The 25,655-nt window shown below is 48.8% G+C and overlaps 1 protein-coding gene across 1 annotated transcript in view; it reads right to left on the reverse strand.

Annotated features, from left to right (window-relative positions):
* Positions 1–4,587: 4,587 nt before the first annotated feature.
* The window catches only part of LOC121845656 (pyruvate dehydrogenase phosphatase regulatory subunit, mitochondrial-like), a 34,803-nt gene continuing 13,735 nt past the window's right edge, over positions 4,588–25,655 (reverse strand). The window contains 12 exon segments of the mRNA XM_042317328.1: positions 4,588–5,730; positions 5,733–5,833; positions 6,401–6,537; positions 7,128–7,310; positions 15,023–15,112; positions 15,221–15,315; positions 15,402–15,514; positions 16,019–16,167; positions 17,817–17,950; positions 18,332–18,418; positions 18,421–18,486; positions 19,282–19,406. Of these exon segments, the coding sequence (XP_042173262.1) occupies positions 5,567–5,730; positions 5,733–5,833; positions 6,401–6,537; positions 7,128–7,310; positions 15,023–15,112; positions 15,221–15,315; positions 15,402–15,514; positions 16,019–16,167; positions 17,817–17,950; positions 18,332–18,418; positions 18,421–18,486; positions 19,282–19,406 (1,444 nt within the window). The 3' untranslated portion in view covers positions 4,588–5,566.

The raw sequence follows: 25,655 nt of genomic DNA on the forward strand, positions 1-25,655 counted from the left end.
TGTCTCCCTGCTTAAGCCAGTACATGTCCCCCAGTACATGCCAGTACGTGTCCCCCAGTACAGCCAGTACAGGCCCGTCTGAAATTTGCTAGAGAGCATTTGGATGATCCAGAAGAAGATTGGGAGAATGTCATATGGTCAGATGAAACCAAAATATAACTTTTTGGTAAAAACTCAACTCGTCGTGTTTGGAGGACAAAGAATGCTGAGTTGCATCCAAAGAACACCACACCTACTGTGAAGCATGGGGGTGGAAACATCATGCTTTGGGGCTGTTTTTCTGCAAAGGGACCGTGTAAAGGAAAGAATGAATGGGGCCATGTATTGTGAGATTTTGAGTGAAAACCTCCTTCAATCAGCAAGGGCATTGAAGATGAAACATGGCTGGGTCTTTCATCATGACAATGATCCCAAACACACCGCCCAGGCAATGAAGGAGTGGCTTCGTAAGAAGCATTTCAAGGTCCTGGAGTGGTCTAGCCAGTCTCCAGATCTCAAACCCATAGAAAATCTTTGGAGGGAGTTGAAAGTCTGTGTTGCCCAGCAACAGCCCCACCTGTTTGTGTCTCAGCCACCAGGTCTCAACCCAGAGGGGGTTTAAAGGGGGTTTGTGTCTCAGCCACCAGGTCTCAACCCAGAGGGGGTTTAAAGGGGGTTTGTGTCTCAGTCACCAGATCTCAACCCAGAGGGGGTTTAAAGGGGGTTTGTGTCTCAGTCACCAGATCTCAACCCAGAGGGGGTTTAAAGGGGTTGGTGTCTCAGTCACCAGATCTCAACCCAGAGGGGGTTTAAAGGGGGTTGGTGTCTCAGTCACCAGATCTCAACCCAGAGGGGGTTTAAAGGGGTTGGTGTCTCAGTCACCAGATCTCAACCCAGAGGGGGTTTAAAGGGGTTGGTGTCTCAGTCACCAGATCTCAACCCAGAGGGGGTTTAAAGGGGTTGGTGTCTCAGCCACCAGATCTCAACCCAGAGGGGGTTTAAAGGGGGTTGGTGTCTCAGTCACCAGATCTCAACCCAGAGGGGGTTTAAAGGGGGTTTGTGTCTCAGTCACCAGATCTCAACCCAGAGGGGGTTTAAAGGGGTTGGTGTCTTAGTCACCAGATCTCAACCCAGAGGGGGTTTAAAGGGGTTGGTGTCTCAGTCACCAGATCTCAAGCCAGAGGGGGTTTAAAGGGGTTTGTGTCTCAGCCACCAGATCTCAACCCAGAGGGGGTTTAAAGGGGTTTGTGTCTCAGTCACCAGATCTCAAGCCATATGAACTTTTATGGTAAATTCTGAAGCGGCGTCTGATAGTGTTTTCCATCAACAAAACACCAAATGATGTCATTTCTCATGGAAGAATGGATGTCTAATCCCTCCTATAGAGTTCCAGACACTTGTAGAATCTATACCAAGGTGCATTGAAGGTGTTCTGGCTGGTGGTGACCGAATGCCCTCTAAACAGTTACCGGTATCTCTCAGTTACCAGTTACCTGTATCTCTCTCCCCTCCTCAGAGCAGGTGAGTCTCCAGTATTGTGTCAGTTACCTGTATCTCTCCCTCCTCAGAGCAGGTGAGTCTCCAGTATTGTGTCAGTTACCTGTATCTCTCTCCCTCCTCAGAGCAGGTGAGTCTCCTGTATTGTGTCAGTTACCTGTATCTCTCCCTCCTCAGAGCAGGTGAGTCTCCTGTATTGTGTCAGTTACCTGTATCTCTCCCCTCCTCAGAGCAGGTGAGTCTCCTGTATTGTGTCAGTTATCGGTATCTCTCCCCTCCTCAGAGCAGGTGAGTCTCCTGTATTGTGTGTCAGTTACCTGTATCTCTCTCCCCTCCTCAGAGCAGGTGAGTCTCCTGTATTGTGTGTCAGTTACCTGTATCTCTCTCCCCTCCTCAGAGCAGGTGAGTCTCCAGTATTGTGTCAGTTACCTGTATCTCTCCCCTCCTCAGAGCAGGTGAGTCTCCTGTATTGTGTCAGTTACCTGTATCTCTCCCTCCTCAGAGCAGGTGAGTCTCCTGTATTGTGTCAGTTACCTGTATCTCTCCCTCCTCAGAGCAGGTGAGTCTCCTGTATTGTGTGTCAGTTACCTGTATCTCTCCCTCCTCAGAGCAGGTGAGTCTCCTGTATTGTGTCAGTTACCTGTATCTCTCTCTCCCTCCTCAGAGCAGGTGAGTCTCCAGTATTGTGTCAGTTACCTGTATCTCTCTCCCCTCCTCAGAGCAGGTGAGTCTCCTGTATTGTGTCAGTTACCTGTATCTCTCTCCCCTCCTCAGAGCAGGTGAGTCTCCTGTATTGTGTCAGTTACCTGTATCTCTCCCCTCCTCAGAGCAGGTGAGTCTCCTGTATTGTGTCAGTTACCTGTATCTCTCTCCCCTCCTCAGAGCAGGTGAGTCTCCTGTATTGTGTCAGTTACCTGTATCTCTCCCCTCCTCAGAGCAGGTGAGTCTCTCTCCAGTATTGTGTGTCAGTTACCTGTATCTCTCTCCCCTCCTCAGAGCAGGTGAGTCTCCAGTATTGTGTCAGTTACCTGTATCTCTCCCTCCTCAGAGCAGGTGAGTCTCCAGTATTGTGTCAGTTACCTGTATCTCTCTCCCCTCCTCAGAGCAGGTGAGTCTCCTGTATTGTGTCAGTTACCTGTATCTCTCCCCTCCTCAGAGCAGGTGAGTCTCCTGTATTGTGTCAGTTACCTGTATCTCTCCCTCCTCAGAGCAGGTGAGTCTCCAGTATTGTGTCAGTTACCTGCATCTCTCTCCCCTCCTCAGAGCAGGTGAGTCTCCTGTATTGTGTCAGTTACCTGTATCTCTCCCCTCCTCAGAGCAGGTGAGTCTCCTGTATTGTGTCAGTTACCTGTATCTCTCTCCCTCCTCAGAGCAGGTGAGTCTCCTGTATTGTGTCAGTTACCTGTATCTCTCCCCTCCTCAGAGCAGGTGAGTCTCCTGTATTGTGTCAGTTACCTGTATCTCTCTCCCCTCCTCAGAGCAGGTGAGTCTCCTGTATTGTGTCAGTTACCTGTATCTCTCCCCTCCTCAGAGCAGGTGAGTCTCCTGTATTGTGTCAGTTACCTGTATCTCTCCCCTCCTCAGAGCAGGTGAGTCTCCAGTATTGTGTCAGTTACCTGTATCTCTCTCCCCTCCTCAGAGCAGGTGAGTCTCCAGTATTGTGTCAGTTACCTGTATCTCTCCCCTCCTCAGAGCAGGTGAGTCTCCTGTATTGTGTCAGTTACCTGTATCTCTCTCCCCTCCTCAGAGCAGGTGAGTCTCCTGTATTGTGTCAGTTACCTGTATCTCTCCCCTCCTCAGAGCAGGTGAGTCTCCAGTATTGTGATCAAACAGACGTCTGACCTCAGGGAGCCCATCCCAATGAAATGTACTAGAACATGAAATATTGGACAACAAAGCATTGACACACTGACCGTAAAGAAACACCATTTCAGAATCAACACAACCAATTAGACGGGATATAGATAGATGGGTTTTACAGTCTGTCTGACATCCTCTCTGACAGAACCATTTAAATATGACCCAGAAGGATAACGCAGGGGGAAGGGCGCAGGGGGAAGGGGCGCAGGGGGAAGGTGCGCGGGGAAGGTGCGCAGGGGGAAAAGGGCGCAGGGGGAAAAGGGCGCAGGGGGAAAAGGGCGCAGGGGGAAAAGGGCGCAGGGGGAAAAGGGCGCAGGGGGAAAAGGGCGCGACCAAACAGATGTGGGACCATATCATAGCTGGATAGTTTTATTCTGTACAAAGTGTTTCAGTCTGATAAACATGGTACAACTCATCAAATCTGTGCTACTTCAACATATTTACAACTTCACTCATATACAAAAATACATCCATTTATTTTGAACATTTCTCCTTTCTTTACACAGACACCCATCCAGAGGGAGATCGATAGGAAACCACCCACCAACCACGAGGCCTCCCATTGGACAGGGCAGCGGGTTTCCACCAATAAGAGGGAATTTAACATGGATGTTCCCTTCTCCGTCACGCCACCCCCCTCAGATAACCACTACTGTCCTCCCCACCGTACTCACTCAGACCGCAGGACTCTAAAAGGTTCAGATATACAGTTAATATATGGTTATCACGTGATATGTAGAGGGAGGGACGCACTGAGAGGCAGTCCAGACAGACAACTCTGGACCTGGGGGGGGCAGTCCTGACAGACAGACAACTCTGGACCTTGGGGGACGCACTGAGAGGCAGTCCAGACAGACAACTCTGGACCTTGGGGGGTGCAGTCCTGACAGACAGACAACTCTAGACCGGGGGGCAGTCCTGACAGACAGACAACTCTGGACCTTGGGGGGGGGCAGTCCTGACAGACAGACAACTCTAGACCGGGGGGCCAGTCCTGACAGACAGACAACTCTGGATCTTGGGGGGGGCAGTCCTGACAGACAGACAACTCTGGACCTGGGGGGGGCAGTCCTGACAGACAGACAACTCTGGACCTTGGGGGGCAGTCCTGACAGACAGACAACTCTGGACCTGGGGGGGGGCAGTCCTGACAGACAGACAACTCTGGACCTGGGGGGCAGTCCTGACAGACAGACAACTCTAGACCGGGGGGCAGTCCTGACAGACAGACAACTCTGGACCTTGGGGGCAGTCCTGACAGACAGACAACTCTGGACCTTGGGGGGGGCAGTCCTGACAGACAGACAACTCTGGACCTTGGGGGAGGCAGTCCTGACAGACAGAAAACTCTAGACCTTGGGGGCCAGTCCTGACAGACAGAAAACTCTAGACCTTGGGGGCCAGTCCTGACAGACAGAAAGCTCTGGACCTTGGGGGGGCCAGTCCTGACAGACAGAAAACTCTGGACCTTGGGGGGCCAGTCCTGACAGACAGACAACTCTGGAGTTTTTGGTATCTTGTAGATATTGCACTATGATAGAGAAGGGGAGAGAGGGATGGGGGGGCAGGGGATTGATTGTGCGTTAAACGGTACTCCCCTTCAGCGTGGGAGCGAGAGGCTGAGAACAGATCGGCACCAGAAGGGTGGAGCGAGAGGCCGAGAACAGATCGGCACCAGAAGGGTGGAGCGAGAGGCCGAGAACAGATCGGCACCAGAAGGGTGGAGCGAGAGGCCGAGAACAGATCGGCACCAGAAGGGTGGAGCGAGAGGCTGAGAACAGATCGGCACCAGAAGGGTGGAGCGAGAGGCCGAGAACAGATCGGCACCAGGAGGGTGGAGCGAGAGGCCGAGAACAGATCGGCACCAGGAGGGTGGAGCGAGAGGCTGAGAACAGATCGGCACCAGAAGGGTGGAGCGAGAGGCTGAGAACAGATCGGCACCAGGAGGGTGGAGCGAGAGGCTGAGAACAGATCGGCACCAGGAGGGTGGAGCGAGAGGCTGAGAACAGATCGGCACCAGAAGGGTGGAGCGAGAGGCAGAGAACAGATCGGCACCAGAAGGGTGGAGCGAGAGGCTGAGAACAGATCGGCACCAGAAGGGTGGAGCGAGAGGCTGAGAACAGATCGGCACCAGAAGGGTAGAGCGAGAGAAAGGTTAAAAGGGTCATGTCTGGAGAGTTCACCCTTCACTCAGACCCCTCTTCTTAGATCCTACATTCCTTCCTCCTCCTCATTTGCCCTGAAAGTTACTGAGCTCCATCTCATCTTTGAGTCGTCTCTGCTGGGCGAACAGAGAGCTGAAGGGGTACAGTTTCGCCTTGGCTGGGTATCTCTGTCCCGCTATATCCACCTCATAATCTCCCCTGTTGATGAAGTCTGGGGTCACCGCGGCAGGGAGCCGTCCAGGGAGGGCGGCGAGACAAAGCCCAGACACACGTGTCTTTCCAGGGTGTAGGAGTAGGCAGAGGAGGTGGTGGTACCACACAGCTCCCCATTCCTGAAGAGACAGAGAGACGAGACAGACAGATGAGACAGAGAGAGAGACATAGAGAAACAGACAGAGAGAGAAAGAGACAGAGAAAGAGAGACAGAAAGAGAGAGAGAGAGAGAGACAAGATGATAGAGACAGAGACGGAGAGAGAAAGACAGAGAGACAGAAAGAGAGCGACAGAGAGAGAGAAAGAGAGCATTAGATGGTGAAAATAAAATATTATTGATCCTGTAACCCTCTTCATCCAGACTGTGTGTGTAAGGCAGTTTAGGGGTTCAGAGGCTAGGGCAGTTTAGGGGTTCAGAGGCTAGGGCAGTTTAGGGGTTCAGAGGCTAGGCAGTTTAGGGGTTCAGAGGCTAGGGCAGTTTAGGGGTTCAGAGGCTAGGGCAGTTTAGGGGTTCAGAGGCTAGGGCAGTTTAGGGGTTCAGAGGCTAGGGCAGTTTAGGGGTTCAGAGGCTAGGGCAGTTTAGGGGTTTAGAGGCTAGGGCAGTTTAGGGGTTTAGAGGCTAGGCAGCGGACAGCTACTATTGTAGTGTCTGCTGAGCAGTTTAGGGGTTCAGAGGCTTGTCTAACCTGTAGATGGGTTCTCCCCACCAGGGCCACAGGTCCAGCTCTGTGTCATGATCCTCCAGGACCAACATGATGAAGCGACGGCTCACCCCCTCCTGACGCTGATGCAGCAGAGACGCTCGACCCAGGAAGTCTATGTCCTGGAGGAGGGGACAGAGAGAGGAAGAGGAGGGGACAGAGAGAGGAGGAGGAGGGGACAGAGAGAGGAGGAGGAGGGGACAGAGAGAGGAGGAGGAGGGGACAGAGAGAGGAGGAGGAGGGGACAGAGAGAGGAGGAGGAGGGGACAGAGAGAGGAGGAGGAGGGGACAGAGAGAGGAGGAGGAGGGGACAGAGAGAGGAAGAGGAGGGGACAGAGAGAGGAAGAGGGGACAGAGAGATTAGGATGGGGTACAGAGAGATTAGGGGAGGGGGTACAGAGAGAGGAGGAGGGGGTACAGAGAGAGGAGGAGGGGGTACAGAGAGAGGAGGAGGGGGTACAGAGAGAGGAGGAGGGGGTACAGAGAGAGGAGGAGGGTGTACAGAGAGAGGAGGAGGGTACAGAGAGAGGAGGAGGGGGTACAGAGAGAGGAGGAGGGGGTACAGAGAGAGGAGGGGACAGAGAGATTAGGATGGGGGATAGAGAGAGGAGGAGGGGATAAGACCAAACATCAACCAGACCTCATCAGTAACACAGTACAGGACTAAGGACCTGTTCAGACCAAACTAAATATTGGGGTCCGTGGGTCGTACCGTGTCAAACTTGACCCTGAACTCCCGTCCACACTCCAGGGGAGTGGTGAAAGGATCCAGGTCCTGACCCCAGAAGGCAAAGAACTTCTCTATTCGGAGAGAACGCAGGGCGTAGTACCCAGCGTTACGGATCCCGTACTTCTGGCCCACTGACATCACCTCGTTGTAGACATGGAGCGCATACTGGAGGAGACGAGGGGGAGAGGGAGAGAGAGGGGGAGAGGGAGAGAGAGAAGGGGAGAGGGAGAGAGAGAAGGGGAGAGGGAGAGAGAGAAGGGGAGAGAGAGAGAAGGGGAGAGAGAGAGACAGAGGGGGGAGAGAGAGAAAGAGAGGGAGGGAGGTAGGGGAGAGAGAGAGACAGAGGGGAGAGAGAGAGAAAGAGAGGGAGGGAGGTAGGGGAGAGAGAGAGACAGAGGGGGGGAGAGAGAGAAAGAGAGGGAGGGAGGAGAGAGAGAGGGAGGGAGGTAGGGGAGAGAGGGAGGTGGGAGGGAGAGAGAGAGAAGGAGGGGGAGAGAAGGGGGAAAGAGAGAGAGACAGAGATAGGGAGGGAGGAGAGAGACAGAGATAGGGAGGAGAGAGAGAGGGAGGTAGGGGAGAGAGAGAAAGAGAGACAGAGGAGAGAGAGAGGGAGGGAAGAGAGAGAGAGAGAGTGAGAGAGAGGGAGGAGAGAGAGAGGGAGGTAGGGGAGAGAGAGAGAGAGAGAGGGAGGGAGGAGAGAGAGAGGGAGGTAGGGGAGAGAGAGAAAGAGAGACAGAGGAGAGAGAGAGGGAGGGAAGAGAGAGAGAGAGAGAGCGAGAGAGAGGGAGGAGAGAGAGAGGGAGGTAGGGGGAGAGAGAGAGAGAGAGAGAGGGAGGGAGGAGAGAGAGAGAGAGAGAGGGAGGGAGGAGAGAGAGAGGGAGGGAGGAGAGAGAGAAGGAGAGAGAGAAGGAGAGAGAGAGAGAAGGAGAGAGAGAGGAGAGAGAGAGAGGAGAGAGAGAGGGAGGTGGGAGGGAGAGAGAAGGAGAGAGAGAAGGAGAGGGAAAAGGAGAGAGGGAGGGAGGGAGAGAGAGAGGGGGGAAGAGGATGTATCAATAACAGTGTGTGATAACAAAATGTCACCTCAAACACACATCTTATTTTACTGATGAAGCACATACAGCATGTGATTGTGTTCAGACACAAACCAGTAGTGTATATAGACCAGTAGTATATAACCAGTAGTATATATAGACCAGTAGTATATAACTAGTAGTGTATATAGACCAGTAGTATATAGCCAGTAGTATATAGACCAGTAGTATATAACCAGTAGTATATATAGACCAGTAGTATATAACCAGTAGTATATAACCAGTAGTATATAACTAGAAGTGTATATAGACTAGTAGTATATAACCAGTAGTGTATATATAGACCAGTAGTATATAACCAGTAGTATATATAGACCAGTAGTATATAACTAGTAGTGTATATAGACTAGTAGTATATAACCAGTAGTATATATAGACCAGTAGTGTATATAGACCAGTAGTATATAACCAGTAGTATATAACTAGTAGTGTATAGTAGCACAGTAGTATATAACCAGTAGTATATAACCAGTAGTGTATAGTAGACAAGTAGTATATAACCAGTAGTATATAAACAGTAGTGTAGAGTAGACAACTAGTATATAACCAGTAGTATTTAAACAGTAGTGTAGAGTAGACCAGTAGTTTATAACCAATAGTATATAACCAGTAGTATATAAACAGTAGTGTAGAGTAGACAACTAGTATATAACCAGTAGTATATAACCAGTAGTATAGAGTATACCAGTAGTATATAATAGACAAGTAGTATATAACTACTAGTATATAAACAGTAGTGTAGAGTATACCAGTAGTATATAACCAGTAGTATATAATAGACTAGTAGTATATAACCAGTAGTATATAACCGGTAGTGTACAGTAGACCAGTAGTATATAACCAGTAGTATATAACTAGTAGTATATAACCAGTGGTATATAGTAGACTAGTAGTATATAACCAGTAGTGTAGAGTAGACCAGTAGTATATAACCAGTAGTGTAGAGTAGACCAGTAGTATATACCCAGTAGTGTATAGTAGACTAGTAGTGTTTCACCAGTTGTATATAACCAGTAGTGTATAGTAGACTAGTAGTGTTTAACCAGTAGTGTACAGTAGACCAGTAGTATATAACCAGTAGTATATAACCAGTAGTGTATAACTAGTAGTGTATAACCAGTAGTATATAGTATAGTGTATATCTCACCTCTATAGGTATGTAAAGCATGAAGTATATAGTATATAGTAGTATATAACCAGTAGTGTATAGTAGTATATAACTAGTAGTATATAGTAGTATATAACTAGTAGTATATAACCAGTAGTATATAGTAGTATATAACTAGTAGTATATAACCAGTAGTGTATAGTAGTATATAACTAGTAGTATATAACCAGTAGTATATAGTAGTATATAACTAGTAGTATATAACCAGTAGTATATAACCAGTAGAGTATAACCAGTAGTATATAGTATAGTGTGTATCTCACCTCTATAGGTATGTAAAGCATGAAGTATATAGTATATAGTAGTATATAACCAGTAGTGTATAGTAGTATATAACTAGTAGTATATAACCAGTAGTGTATAGTAGTATATAACTAGTAGTATATAACCAGTAGTATAGTAGTATATAACTAGTAGTATATAACTAGTAGTATATAGTAGTATATAACTAGTAGTGTATAGTAGTATATAACCAGTAGTATATAGTAGTATATAACCAGTAGTATATAGTAGTATATAACTAGTAGTATATAACCAGTAGTATATAGTAGTATATAACTAGTAGTATATAGTAGTATATAACTAGTAGTGTATAGTAGTATATAACTAGTAGTGTATAGTAGTATATAACCAGTAGTATATAGTAGTATATAACTAGTAGTATATAGTAGTATATAACTAGTAGTGTATAGTAGTATATAACTAGTAGTGTATAGTAGTATATAACCAGTAGTATATAGTAGTATATAACTAGTAGTATATAACCAGTAGTGTATAGTAGTATATAACTAGTAGTATATAACCAGTAGTGTATAGTAGTATATAACCAGTAGTATATAGTAGTATATAACTAGTAGTATATAACCAGTAGTATATAGTAGTATATAACTAGTAGTATATAACCAGTAGTGTATAGTAGTATATAACTAGTAGTATATAACCAGTAGTGTATAGTAGTATATAACCAGTAGTATATAGTAGTATATAACTAGTAGTATATAACCAGTAGTATATAACTAGTAGTATATAACCAGTAGTATATAGTAGTATATAACTAGTAGTGTATAACCAGTAGTATATAGTATAGTGTATATCTCACCTCTATAGGTAGTATATAACTAGTAGTATATATAACTAGTAACTATATATAGTAGTATATAACTAGTAGTATATAACCAGTAGTGTATAGTAGTATATAACTAGTAGTATATAACTAGTAGTATATAGTAGTATATAACTAGTAGTGTATAGTAGTATATAACCAGTAGTATATAGTAGTATATAACCAGTAGTGTATAGTAGTATATAACTAGTAGTATATAACCAGTAGTATATAGTAGTATATAACTAGTAGTATATAGTAGTATATAACTAGTAGTGTATAGTAGTATATAACTAGTAGTGTATAGTAGTATATAACCAGTAGTATATAGTAGTATATAACTAGTAGTATATAACCAGTAGTATATAGTAGTATATAACTAGTAGTGTATAGTAGTATATAACTAGTAGTATATAACCAGTAGTATATAGTAGTATATAACTAGTAGTATATAACCAGTAGTATATAGTAGTATATAACCAGTAGAGTATAACCAGTAGTATATAGTAGTATATAACCAGTAGAGTATAACCAGTAGTACACTGCTCGAAAAAATAAAGGGAACACTTAAACACCACAATGTAACTCCAAGTCAATCACACTTCTGTGAAATCAAACTGTCCACTTAGGAAGCAACACTGATTGACAATAAATGTCTCATGCTGTTGTGCAAATGGAATAGACAACAGGTGGAAATTATAGGCAATTAGCAAGACACCCCCAATAAAGGAGTGGTTCTGCAGGTGGTGACCACAGACCACTTCTCAGTTCCTATGCTTCCTGGCTGATGTTTTGGTCGCTTTTGAATGCTGGCGGTGCTTTCACTCTAGTGGTAGCATGAGACGGAGTCTACAACCCACACAAGTGGCTCAGGTAGTGCAGCTCATCCAGGATGGCACATCAATGCCAGCTGTGGCAAGAAGGTTAGCTGTGTCTGTCAGCGTAGTGTCCAGAGCATGGAGGTGCTACCAGGAGACAGGCCAGTACATCAGGAGACGTGGAGGAGGCCGTAGGAGGGCAACAACCCAGCAGCAGGACCGCTACCTCCGCCTTTGTGCAAGGAGGAGCAGGAGGAGCACTGCCAGAGCCCTGCAAAATGACCTCCAGCAGGCCATAAATGTGCATATGTCTGCTCAAACGGTCAGAAACAGACTCCATGAGGGTGGTATGAGGGCACGACGTCCACAGGTGGGTCAGTCATGGTGTGGGGTGGCATTTACATTTACATATACTGACTAACTAATGGGTCCTCTGTTGGACAGACACCAGCCCTAACTAATGGGTCCTCTGTTGGACAGACACCAGCCCTAACTAATGGTTCCTCTGTTGGACAGACACCAGCCCTAACTAATGGGTCCTCTGTAGGACAGACACCAGCCCTAACTAATGGGTCCTCTGTAGGACAGACACCAGCTCTAACTAATGGGTCCTCTGTAGGACAGACACCAGCCCTAACTAATGGGTCCTCTGTAGGACAGACACCAGCCCTAACTAATGGGTCCTCTGTTGGACAGACACCAGCCCTAACTAATGGGTCCTCTGTAGGACAGACACCAGCCCTAACTAATGAGTCCTCTGGTTCCTCTGTAGGACAGACACCAGCCCTAACTAATGGTTCCTCTGTAGGACAGACACCAGCCCTAACTAATGAGTCCTCTGTAGGACAGACACCAGCCCTAACTAATGGTTCCTCTGTAGGACAGACACCAGCCCTAACTAATGGGTCCTCTGTTGGACAGACACCACCCTAACTAATGGTCCCTCTGGTTCCTCTGTAGGACAGACACCAGCTCTAACTAATGGTTCCTCTGGTTCCTCTGTAGGACAGACACCAGCCCTAACTAATGGGTCCTCTGTTGGACAGACACCAGCCCTAACTAATGGGTCCTCTGGTTCCTCTGTAGGACAGACACCATCCCTAACTAATGGTTCCTCTGTAGGACAGACACCAGCCCTAACTAATGGTCCCTCTGTTGGACAGACACCAGCCCTAACTAACGGGTCCTCTGTAGGACAGACACCAGCCCTAACTAATGGTCCCTCTGTTGGACAGACACCAGCCCTAACTAATGGTTCCTCTGTAGGACAGACACCATCCCTAACTAATGGTTCCTCTGGTTCCTCTGTAGGACAGACACCAGCCCTAACTAATGGTTCCTCTGGTTCCTCTGTTGGACAGACACCAGCCCCAACTAATGGGTCCTCTGTAGGACAGACACCAGCACTGACTAATGAGTCCTCTGCAGGACAGACACCAGCCCTAACTAATGGGTCCTCTGTAGGACAGACACCAGCTCTAACTAATGGGTCCTCTGTAGGACAGACACCAGCCATAACTAATGGTTCCTCTGTAGGACAGACACCAGCCCTAACTAATGGTTCCTCTGTAGGACAGACACCAGCACTGACTAATGAGTCCTCTGCAGGACAGACACCAGCCCTAACTAATGGGTCCTCTGTAGGACAGACACCAGCTCTAACTAATGGGTCCTCTGTAGGACAGACACCAGCCATAACTAATGGTTCCTCTGTAGGACAGACACCAGCCCTAACTAATGGTTCCTCTGGTTCCTCTGTAGGACAGACACCAGCTCTAACTAATGGTTCCTCTGTAGGACAGACACCAGCCCTAACTAATGGTTCCTCTGTAGGACAGACACCAGCCCTAACTAATGGTTCCTCTGTAGGACAGACACCAGCACTGACTAATGAGTCCTCTGCAGGACAGACACCAGCCCTAACTAATGGGTCCTCTGTAGGACAGACACCAGCTCTAACTAATGGGTCCTCTGTAGGACAGACACCAGCCATAACTAATGGTTCCTCTGGTCCCTCTGTAGGACAGACACCAGCCCTAACTAACGGTTCCTCTGTAGGACCGACACCAGCCCTAACTAACGGTTCCTCTGTAGGACAGACACCAGCCCTAACTAATGGATCCTCTGGTTCCTCTGCAGGACAGACACCAGCCCTAACTAATGGATCCTTTGTTGGACAGACACCAGCCCTAACTAATGGTCCCTCTGTAGGACAGACACCAGCCCTAACTAATGGGTCCTCTGTAGGACAGACACCAGCCCTAACTAATGGGTCCTCTGTAGGACAGACACCAGCCCTAACTAATGGGTCCTCTGTAGGACAGACACCAGCCCTAACTAATGGGTCCTCTGTAGGACAGACACCAGCCCTAACTAATGGTTCCTCTGTAGGACAGACACCAGCCCTAACTAATGAGTCCTCTGTAGGACAGACACCAGCCCTAACTAATGGTTCCTCTGTAGGACAGACACCAGCCCTAACTAATGAGTCCTCTGGTTCCTCTGTAGGACAGACACCAGCCCTAACTAATGAGTCCTCTGTAGGACAGACACCAGCCCTAACTAATGGGTCCTCTGTAGGACAGACACCAGCCCTAACTAATGAGTCCTCTGGTTCCTCTGTAGGACAGACACCAGCCCTAACTAATGGTTCCTCTGTAGGACAGACACCAGCCCTAACTAATGAGTCCTCTGGTTCCTCTGTAGGACAGACACCAGCCCTAACTAATGGTTCCTCTGTAGGACAGACACCAGCTCTAACTAATGGTTCCTCTGTAGGACAGACACCAGCCCTAACTAATGGTTCCTCTGTAGGACAGACACCAGCCCTAACTAATGGTTCCTCTGTAGGATAGACACCAGCCCTAACTAATGGTTCCTCTGTAGTACAGACACCAACCCTAACTAATGGTTCCTCTGTAGGACAGACACCAGCCCTAACTAATGGTCCCTCTGTTGGACAGACACCAGCCCTAACTAATGGTTCCTCTGTAGGACAGACACCAGCCCTAACTAATGGTTCCTCTGTAGTACAGACACCAACCCTAACTAATGGTTCCTCTGTAGGACAGACACCAGCCCGAACTAATGGTTCCTCTGTAGGACAGACACCGGCCCTAAATAATGGTTCCTCTGGTTCCTCTGTAGGACAGACACCAGCCCTAACTAATGGTTCCTCTGTAGGACAGACACCAGCCCTAACTAATGGTTCCTCTGTAGGACAGACACCAGCCCTAACTAATGGTTCCTCTGTAGGACAGACACCAGCCCTAACTAATGGTTCCTCTGTAGGACAGACACCAGCCCTAACTAATGGTTCCTCTGTAGGACAGACACCAGCCCTAACTAATGGATCCTCTGGTTCCTCTGCAGGACAGACACCAGCCCTAACTAATGGTTCCTCTGGTTCCTCTGTAGGACAGACACCAGCCCTAACTAATGGATCCTCTGGTTCCTCTGTAGGACAGACACCAGCCCTAACTAATGGTTCCTCTGGTTCCTCTGTAGGACAGACACCAGCCCTAACTAATGGATCCTCTGGTTCCTCTGTAGGACAGACACCAGCCCTAACTAATGGTTCCTCTGCAGGACAGACACCAGCCCTAACTAATGGTTCCTCTGTAGGACAGACACCAGCCCTAACTAATGGTTCCTCTGCAGGACAGACACCAGTGTATATAGTATAGTGTGTATCTCACCTCTATAGGTATGTAAAGCATGAAGCCCGGCTCTCCTGTATGGGTCATACTCATTACTCGGATCCCATTGGCGTAGCCCACACTCATTTCCTGTTGACACACACCAAAGGTCAGGACAACAACACACACAACCTTCGGCCTTGTGATGAGCCACTTCACAATAAATATAACATGACCGGGCTAAAACAGGTTCCTCACCTTACAGAAGAGGGACGGGAAGTGTTCGGGAGTCATGGAGACATACGATAGTTCTCCTAGGACGTCCATCGCCCGCGGACCAATAAGATTCAGTGCTGTAGGCCGGGGGAAATGGTTCAGAACAGAAATGCATTGTGGGGAACTGAGGGGAAGATCGAGGTTCTGCAGCGATAGTTCTCACCGGTGTACTTCCAGCTGACGTCCTCTAGGTGGAGCTGTGGGTCGTCGGGCATGTGCTTCTTCAACCACGACCAGCAGTGGACCTGCTGATCTGTAGGAGAGATGATGAAGAAGCTACAGAGACACAGAGAGAGAGAGAGAGAGAGAGAGAGAGACACAGAGACAGAGAGACAGAGAGAGAGGAAAACATTTAGATGAGGAACTAACCCGTCACTCCTATGTGACGCTCGTCCCTCAACAGACAGTGGAGACGAATGTGGAGCTGTCTGACATAAGACAAGGTGGTTCAGTCTCTATCCTGTTCATTTAGAGGACATTCACACGAGTTAGCCCCAGGTGGAGTTTGCCCCCAGGTGGAGTTTGCCCCCAGGTGGAGTTTGCCCCCAGGTGGAGTTTGCCCCCAGGTGGAGTTTGCCCCCAGGTGGAGTTTGCCCCCAGGTGGAGTTTGCCCCCAGGTGGAGTTAGCCCCCAGGTGGAGTTATGAACAGCTGGCTAAGCTCTCACCTGTTCTTCTGGACTCTGACCACGCTGCAGTGGTTCTTCTTAATGGCTAAACTCTCACCTGTTCTTCTTAATGGCTAAACTCTCACCTGTTCTTCTTAATGGCTAAACTCTCACCTGTTCTTCTTGACTCTGACCACGCTGCAGTCGTTCTCATATCCGCCCCTCTCGTTCAACATGCCCGTATGAACGATGTGACCCACTGGCACATCGAGGTCATTGGCACACAGGTGCTGCAGCAACGCCAACGCCTGGTCATCTGTAGACTGGCACAGAAAGAAACGTAGTGACCGAGGGTGGTCTAACCATGGAGACAATGTAATTCACATTATAGCTGTGACCTAGGGTGGTCCAGCCATAGAGATAATATCATTCACATTATAGCTGTGACCTAGGGTGGTCTAGTCAAAGATAATGTAATTCACATTATAGCTGTGACCTAGGGTGGTCTAGTCAGAGATAATGTAATTCACATTATAGCTGTGACCTAGGGTGGTCTAGTCAAAGATAATGTAATTCACATTATAGCTGTGACCTAGGGTGGTCTAGCCATAGAGATAATATCATTCACATTATAGCTGTGACCTAGGGTGGTCTAGCCAGAGATAATATCATTCACATTATAGCTGTGACCGAGGGTGGTCCAGCCATAGAGATAATGTAATTCACATTATAGCTGTGACCTAGGGTGGTCTAGTCAGAGATAATGTAATTCACATTATAGCTGTGACCGAGGGTGGTCTAGTCAGAGATAATGTAATTCACATTATAGCTGTGACCTAGGGTGGTCTAGTCAGAGATAATGTAATTCACATTATAGCTGTGACCGAGGGTGGTCTAGTCAGAGATAATGTAATTCACATTATAGCTGTGACCGAGGGTGGTCCAGCCATAGAGATAATGTAATTCACATTATAGCTGTGACCTAGGGTGGTCTAGTCAGAGATAATGTAATTCACATTATAGCTGTGACCTAGGGTGGTCTAGCCATAGAGATAATGTCATTCACATTATAGCTGTGCCCTAGGGTGGTCTAGCCATAGAGATAATGTAATTCACATTATAGCTGTGACCTAGGGTGGTCTAACCATAGAGATAATGTAATTCACATTATAGCTGTGACCTAGGGTGGTCCAGCCATAGAGATAATGTAATTCACATTATAGCTGTGACCTAGGGTGGTCCAGCCATAGAGATAATATCATTCACATTATAGCTGTGACCTAGGGTGGTCCAGCCATAGAGATAATGTAATTCACATTATAGCTGTGACCTAGGGTGGTCCAGCCATAGAGATAATGTAATTCACATTATAGCTGTGACCTAGGGTGGTCCAGCCATAGAGATAATGTAATTCACATTATAGCTGTGACCGAGGGTGGTCTAGTCAGAGATAATGTAATTCACATTATAGCTGTGACCGAGGGTGGTCCAGCCATAGAGATAATGTCATTCACATTATAGCTGTGACCTAGGGTGGTCTAGTCAGAGATAATGTAATTCACATTATAGCTGTGACCGAGGGTGGTCCAGCCATAGAGATAATATCATTCACATTATAGCTGTGACCTAGGGTGGTCCAGCCATAGAGATAATATCATTCACATTATAGCTGTGACCGAGGGTGGTCCAGCCATAGAGATAATATCATTCACATTATAGCTGTGACCTAGGGTGGTCCAGCCATAGAGATAATGTAATTCACATTATAGCTGTGACCGAGGGTGGTCCAGCCATAGAGATAACATTCCTTTTTCTATTTCATTCTGTGGGTCCAGGGGTCAGATGATACCTCACTTCCCCTCCTCTCCCTCTCCTTTTCAGGGGTCAGCCACCTACAGCTTCCATCATAGGAGGAAGTTGATACCTCACTTCCCCTCCTCTCCCTCCCCTCTCCTTTCCAGGGGTCACTCACAGTGAGCTCAAACTTGGTGAAGGAGGACATGTCGATGACACAGACGGCCTCCTTGCAGCATTTCACCTCCGCCCCCACGATGTCAAACCAGTCAGGCTTATAGAACGTCTTACTGGCATCCAGAGACAGCAGGTCTGAGAACAGATGATAGAACTGTTTAACTAACAGACAGACACAGGTCTGAGAACAGATGATATAACTGTTTAACTAAACAGACAGAGACAGCAGGTCTGAGAACAGATGATAGAACTGTTTAACTAACAGACAGACACAGAGCTAAGAGACAGCAGGTCTGAGAACAGATGATAGAACTGTTTAACTAACAGATAGACACAGAGCTAAGAGACAGCAGGTCTGAGAACAGAGGAACATGGTTTAGCTCTGATAGACAGAAGCATTGGGAAATTGTGGTGTGTGTGTGTGGGGTGTGTGTGTGGGGTGTGGTGTGTGTGTGAGGGGTGGGGTGTGTGTGTGGTGTGTGGTGTGTGGTGTGGGGTGTGTGTGGTCTGCCTCACCCTTCCCTGCAGGGATGAAGTACTTGGCCCTCTCAAAGCCATGTTTCTCCATCCATCTGGCTCCCTGTGTGTCCAGACGGTCGTACAGGGAGAAGTCCTCAGCTGCCGGCCCGTCTGGAAGTCCCAACGAGGAACCTTTAGGTTATACAGCAGGGCTGGTGAGAGACAGACAGTCAGAAACCGGGTGAGAGACAGACAGTCAGAAACCGAGAGAGAAACAGACAGACAGAAACCGAGAGTGAAGAAAGAAAGAAAGAGGGACAGTCAGACACAGAGGGAGCAGGACAGACAGTCAGACACAGAGAGAGGGACAGTCAGGCAGAGAGAGGGACAGTCAGGCAGAGAGAGGGACAGTCAGGCAGAGAGAGGGACAGTCAGGCAGAGAGAGGGACAGTCAGGCAGAGAGAGGGACAGTCAGGCAGAGAGAGGGACAGTCAGGCAGAGAGAGGGACAGTCAGGCAGAGAGAGGGACAGTCAGGCAGAGAGAGGGACAGTCAGGCAGAGAGAGGGACAGTCAGGCAGAGAGAGGGACAGACAGGCAGAGAGAGGGACAGACAGGCAGAGAGAGGGACAGTCAGGCAGAGAGAGGGACAGTCAGGCAGAGAGAGGGACAGTCAGGCAGAGAGAGGGACAGTCAGGCAGAGAGAGGGACAGACAGGCAGAGAGAGGGACAGACAGGCAGAGAGAGGGACAGTCAGGCAGAGAGAGGGACAGTCAGGCAGAGAGAGGGACAGTCAGGCAGAGAGAGGGACAGTCAGGCAGAGAGAGGGACAGTCAGGCAGAGAGAGGGACAGTCAGGCAGAGAGAGGGACAGTCAGGCAGAGAGAGGGACAGTCAGGCAGAGAGAGGGACAGTCAGGCAGAGAGAGGGACAGTCAGGCAGAGAGAGGGACAGTCAGGCAGACATTACTAACAGGGAGTGTGATTGTGTTTGCTCTGGTCAGGACTCACGCATGACCTCCATGACCCTGTGTCGGAGGAAGGTTCGGCTGCTCTGAAGGTTGCCGAAGCGTTTGATGTCCAGCGGCCAGACGTTAGCTGTGGGGTAACCATACGTCATCCACTCTGCCAGGTACCTGACGACAGAACACACTGCTTTGACCCAGTTCATTTAGCCCAACACTATACACTAACCCTGCACTGTAACCTCTAACCCTGACAGACAGGACAGTCGTAACCTCTAACCCTGACAGACAGGACAGTCGTAACCTCTAACCCTGACAGACAGGACAGTTGTAACCTCTAACCCTGACAGACAGGACAGTCGTAACCTCTAACCCTGACAGACAGGACAGTGGAGTGATAAGTATGTAAGTCAATCATCAAACATTACTCCACTCCTACATGAACCAGATTAGGGTGGTCACGATACTACATGAACCAGATTAGGGTGGTCACGATACTACATGAACCAGATTAGTGTTGTTACGATACTACGTGAACCAGATTGGGGTTGTCACGATACGACGTGAACCAGATTGGGGTTGTCACGATACGACGTGAACCAGATTAGGGTGGTAGCGATACTATGTGAGCCAGATTAGGGTTGTCACGATACGACGTGACCCAGATTAGTGTGGTCGCGATACTACGTGAGCCAGATTAGGCTGGTCGCGATATGACGTGACCCAGATTAGGGTGGTCGCGATACTACGTGAGCCAGATTAGGCTGGTAACGATATGACGTGACCCAGATTAGGCTGGTCGCGATATGACGTGACCCAGATTAGGTGGTCGCGATACTACGTGACCCAGATTAGGGTTGTCACGATACTACGTGACCCAGATTAGGCTGGTCGCGATATGACGTGACCCAGATTAGGGTGGTCGCGATACGACGTGACCCAGATTAGGGTGGTCGCGATACGACGTGACCCAGATTAGGTGGTCGCGATATGACGTGACCCAGATTAGGGTGGTCGCGATACTACGTGAGCCAGATTAGGTGGTCGCGATACGACGTGAGCCAGATTAGGTGGTCGCGATACGACGTGAGCCAGATTAGGGTGGTCGCGATACGACGTGACCCAGATTAGGGTGGTCGCGATACGACGTGAGCCAGATTAGGTGGTCGCGATACGACGTGAGCCAGATTAGGTGGTCGCGATACGACGTGAGCCAGATTAGGTGGTCGCGATACGACGTGACCCAGATTAGGTGGTCGCGATACTACGTGACCCAGATTAGGGTGGTCGCGATACTACGTGACCCAGAGTTGTTCCCTCTTCCCTGGTGGTTGAACCTCAATCATAGGTTGATTTTCTGTCTTGTGAACAAAACAATGTAAATAGCCAAGAAACACAAGGACAGATTCCCACTTCACTAAACTTTGTTTCAGGTAAATTAGACCAATTTTTATGCCTGTGCGCAGCGCTTCTAAAATAATCTTTCACACAGCCCAGTGTCACAGCAGGAAGTAGAATAGGCTATATAGGATTCAAACATAGTGTGATTCATCCACCAACTACTAAACAAAACGTCAGATACTTTGAAAACTGACCAGGCCTGAGCACCCGCCAGCTCACACTGTGGAGACCTGAGCACCCGACACTGTGGAGACCTGACCACCCGACACTGTGGAGAGCTGAGCACCCGACACTGTGGAGACCTGACCACCCGACACTGTGGAGACCTGACCACCCGACACTGTGGAGACCTGACCACCCGACACTGTGGAGACCTGACCACCCGACACTGTGGAGACCTGAGCACCCGACACTGTGGAGACCTGACCACCCGACACTGTGGAGACCTGACCACCCGACACTGTGGAGACCTGACCACCCGACACTGTGGAGACCTGACCACCCGACACTGTGGAGAACTGACCACCCGACACTGTGGAGAACTGACCACCCGACACTGTGGAGACCTGACCACCCGACACTGTGGAGACCTGACCACCCGACACTGTGGAGACCTGACCACCCGACACTGTGGAGACCTGACCACCCGACACCGTGGAGAACTGACCACCCGACACCGTGGAGAACTGACCACCCGACACCGTGGAGACCTGACCACCCGACACCGTGGAGACCTGACCACCCGACACTGTGGAGAACTGACCACCCGACACTGTGGAGAACTGACCACCCGACACCGTGGAGACCTGACCACCCGACACCGTGGAGACCTGACCACCCGACACTGTGGAGACCTGACCACCCGACACTGTGGAGACCTGACCACCCGACACCGTGGAGACCTGACCACCCGACACTGTGGAGAACTGACCACCCAACACGAATTATGTTCTCAAGGTTCATAACCCAATTCAGTTATATCAGTCTGCAACCCCGAATTTGTAAGGTACGGGTTGAAATGAAACAGACGGAGGCCCAGCTAAAATAGTCACAAAGGTTTATTCACGAGGGCGCTGGTCTGTTGTTCAAAACCATTCATTTTATACTGGCTCCTTAAGCACATACTTTCACACAAACATTAGGTCTCCTACACACACACTGTCCTGCTACCCAGCCCACAAACATTAGGTATCCTACACACACACTGTCCTGCTACCCAGCCCACAAACATTAGGTATACTACACACACACTGTCCTGCTACCCAGCCCACAAACATTAGGTATCCTACACACACACTGTCCTGCTACCCAGCCCACAAACATTAGATATCCTACACACACACTGTCCTGCTACCCAGCCCACAAACATTAGGTATACTACACACACACTGTCCTGCTACCCAGCCCACAAACATTAGGTATACTACACACACACTGTCCTGCTACCCAGCCCACAAACATTAGGTATCCTACACACACACTGTCCTGCTACCCAGCCCACAAACATTAGGTATACTACACACACACTGTCCTGCTACCCAGCCCACAAACATTAGGTATACTACACACACACTGTCCTGCTACCCAGCCCACAAACATTAGGTATCCTACGCACACACTGTCCTGCTACCCAGCCCACAAAGATTAGGTATCCTACGCACACTGTCCTGCTACCCAGCCCACAAACATTAGGTATCCTACACACACTGTCCTGCTACCCAGCCCACAAACATTAGGTATACTACACACACACTGTCCTGCTACCCAGCCCACAAACATTAGGTATCCTACACACACACTGTCCTGCTACCCAGCCCACAAACATTAGGTATACTACACACACACTGTCCTGCTACCCAGCCCACAAACATTAGGTATTCTACGCACACACTGTCCTGCTACCCAGCCCACAAAGATTAGGTATCCTACGCACACTGTCCTGCTACCCAGCCCACAAAGATTAGGTATCCTACGCACACTGTCCTGCTACCCAGCCCACAAAGATTAGGTATCCTACGCACACACTGTCCTGCTACCCAGCCCACAAAGATTAGGTATCCTACGCACACTGTCCTTCTACCCAGCCGACAAAGATTAGGTATCCTACGCACACACTGTCCTGCTACCCAGCCCACAAAGATTAGGTATCCTACGCACACACTGTCCTGCTACCCAGCCCACAAAGATTAGGTATCCTACGCACACTGTCCTTCTACCCAGCCGACAAAGATTAGGTCTCCTACGCACACACTGTCCTGCTACCCAGCCCACAAAGATTAGGTATCCTACGCACACTGTCCTTCTACCCAGCCGACAAAGATTAGGTCTCCTACACACACACTGTCCTGCTACCCAGCCCACAAAGATTAGGTATCCTACGCACACTGTCCTGCTACCCAGCCCACAAAGATTAGGTATCCTATGCACACACTGTCCTGCTACCCAGCCCACAAAGATTAGGTATCCTACACACACACTGTCCTGCTACCCAGCCCACAAAGATTAGGTATCCTACGCACACTGTCCTTCTACCCAGCCGACAAAGATTAGGTATCCTACGCACACTGTCCTGCTACCCAGCCGACAAAGATTAGGTATCCTACGCACACTGTCCTGCTACTCAGCCCACAAACATTAGGTATCCTACGCACACTGTCCTGCTACCCAGCCGACAAACATTAGGTATCCTACTCACACACTGTCCTGCTACCCAGCCCACAAACATTAGGTATCCTACACACACTGTCCTGCTACCCAGCCCACAAACATTAGGTATCCTACGCACACACTGTCCTGCTACCCAGCCCACAAACATTAGGTATCCTACACACACTGTCCTGCTACCCAGCCCACAAACATTAGGTATCCTACGCACACACTGTCCTGCTACCCAGCCCACAAACATTAGGTATCCTACACACACTGTCCTGCTACCCAGCCCACAAACATTAGGTATCCTACGCACACACTGTCCTGCTACCCAGCCCACAAACATTAGGGAGTCCGTGAGAATCACTCCCCGTCCTCCCTCAAGATAGGGAGACCCTGGGAGGTACTCTGTGGGCCCCAGCCAAGGTCGGCACCGAATCTGTCTCAGACAGTCTGGTTTTAAGATACTATAATAGACATATTGTACAGATATATTGTTATACCCTAACTCTGACTAAAAACTACACTCACGGATATATAATTCTACTGACTAAACCCACACACATCAGAATTATCTCATGATTCTAATCAATTTCATACAATCATATGGTTTCAGGGTGGAATATTCTAATCATTAATTAAACATATAAATCCCATTATTAACACCACCCGACACCGCGGAGACCTGACCACCCGACACCGCGGAGACCTGACCACCCGACACCGCGGACACCTGACCACCCGACACCGCGGAGAACTGACCACCCGACACCGCGGAGACCTGACCACCCGACACCGCGGAGACCTGACCACCCGACACCACGGAGACCTGACCACCCGACACCGCGGAGACCTGACCACCCGACACCGTGGAGACCTGACCACCCGACACCGCGGAGACCTGACCACCCGACACCGCGGAGACCTGACCACCCGGCACCGCGGACACCTGACCACCCGACACCGCGGAGACCTGACCACCCGACACCGCGGAGAACTGACCACCCGACACCGCGGAGAACTGACCACCCGACACCGTGGACACCTGACCACCCGGCACCGTGGAGACCTGACCACCCGGCACCGTGGAGACCTGACCACCCGGCACCGTGGAGACCTGACCTCCCGACACCTGAAAGACGTCTTACACGCCAAAATCTGCCCGCATTTGGCAGGTGGGGGGTGTTCATTTTAGGCCCCGACTACAATACCACATCTACCATAGTAAGATTCTACCATACTCAGTCTACGATACTCCATGCTCCATGGGGAGAACATGAACCAGACTAATATTAGGTTCGATACTCAGTCTACCATACTCAGTCTACCATACTCAGTCTACCATACTCAGTCTACCATACTCCATGCTCCATGGGGAGGACATGAACCAGACTAATAATAGGTTGGTTGTAACATCAGGACTGTTTTCATCAACAAATTCAGTCCTTAAATGTTCATGTTTCGTTTGCTTGCCATCATAGATGTACTGGAAATGTCCTGTCGTTCAACGCTAAAGTAGATGTACTGGAAATGTCCTGTCGTTCAACGCTAAAGTAGATGTACTGGAAATGTCCTGTCGTTCAACCCTAAAGTAGATGTACTGGAAATGTCCTGTCGTTCAACCCTAAAGTAGATGTACTGGAAATGTCCTGTCGTTCAACCCTAAAGTAGATGTACTGGAAATGTCCTGTCGTTCAACCCTAAAGTAGATGTACTGGAAATGTCCTGTCGTTCAACCCTAAAGTAGATGTACTGGAAATGTCCTGTCGTTCTCACTCTCAACCCTAAAGTAGATGTACTGGAAATGTCCTGTCGTTCAACCCTAAAGTAGATGTACTGGAAATGTCCTGTCGTTCAACCCTAAAGTAGATGTACTGGAAATGTCCTGTCGTTCAACCCTAAAGTAGATGTACTGGAAATGTCCTGTCGTTCAACGCTAAAGTAGATGTACTGGAAATGTCCTGTCGTTCAATGCTAAAGTAGATGTACTGGAAATGTCCTGTCGTTCAACGCTAAAGTAGATGTACTGGAAATGTCCTGTCGTTCAACCCTAAAGTAGATGTACTGGAAATGCTGTCGTTCTCACGTTCAACCCTAAAGTAGATGTACTGGAAATGTCCTGTCGTTCAACCCTAAAGTAGATGTACTGGAAATGTCCTGTCGTTCAACCCTAAAGTAGCTGTACTGGAAATGTCTTGTCGTTCAACCCTAAAGTAGATGTACTGGAAATGTCCTGTCGTTCTCACTCTCAACCCTAAAGTAGATGTACTGGAAATGTCCTGTCGTTCTCACGTTCAACCCTAAAGTAGATGTACTGGAAATGTCTTGTCGTGCAACCCTAAAGTAGATGTACTGGAAATGTCCTGTCGT

The sequence above is a fragment of the Oncorhynchus tshawytscha genome, unplaced genomic scaffold (genome assembly GCF_018296145.1).
Source record: "Oncorhynchus tshawytscha isolate Ot180627B unplaced genomic scaffold, Otsh_v2.0 Un_contig_3602_pilon_pilon, whole genome shotgun sequence".
Lineage (NCBI taxonomy): Eukaryota > Metazoa > Chordata > Actinopteri > Salmoniformes > Salmonidae > Oncorhynchus > Oncorhynchus tshawytscha.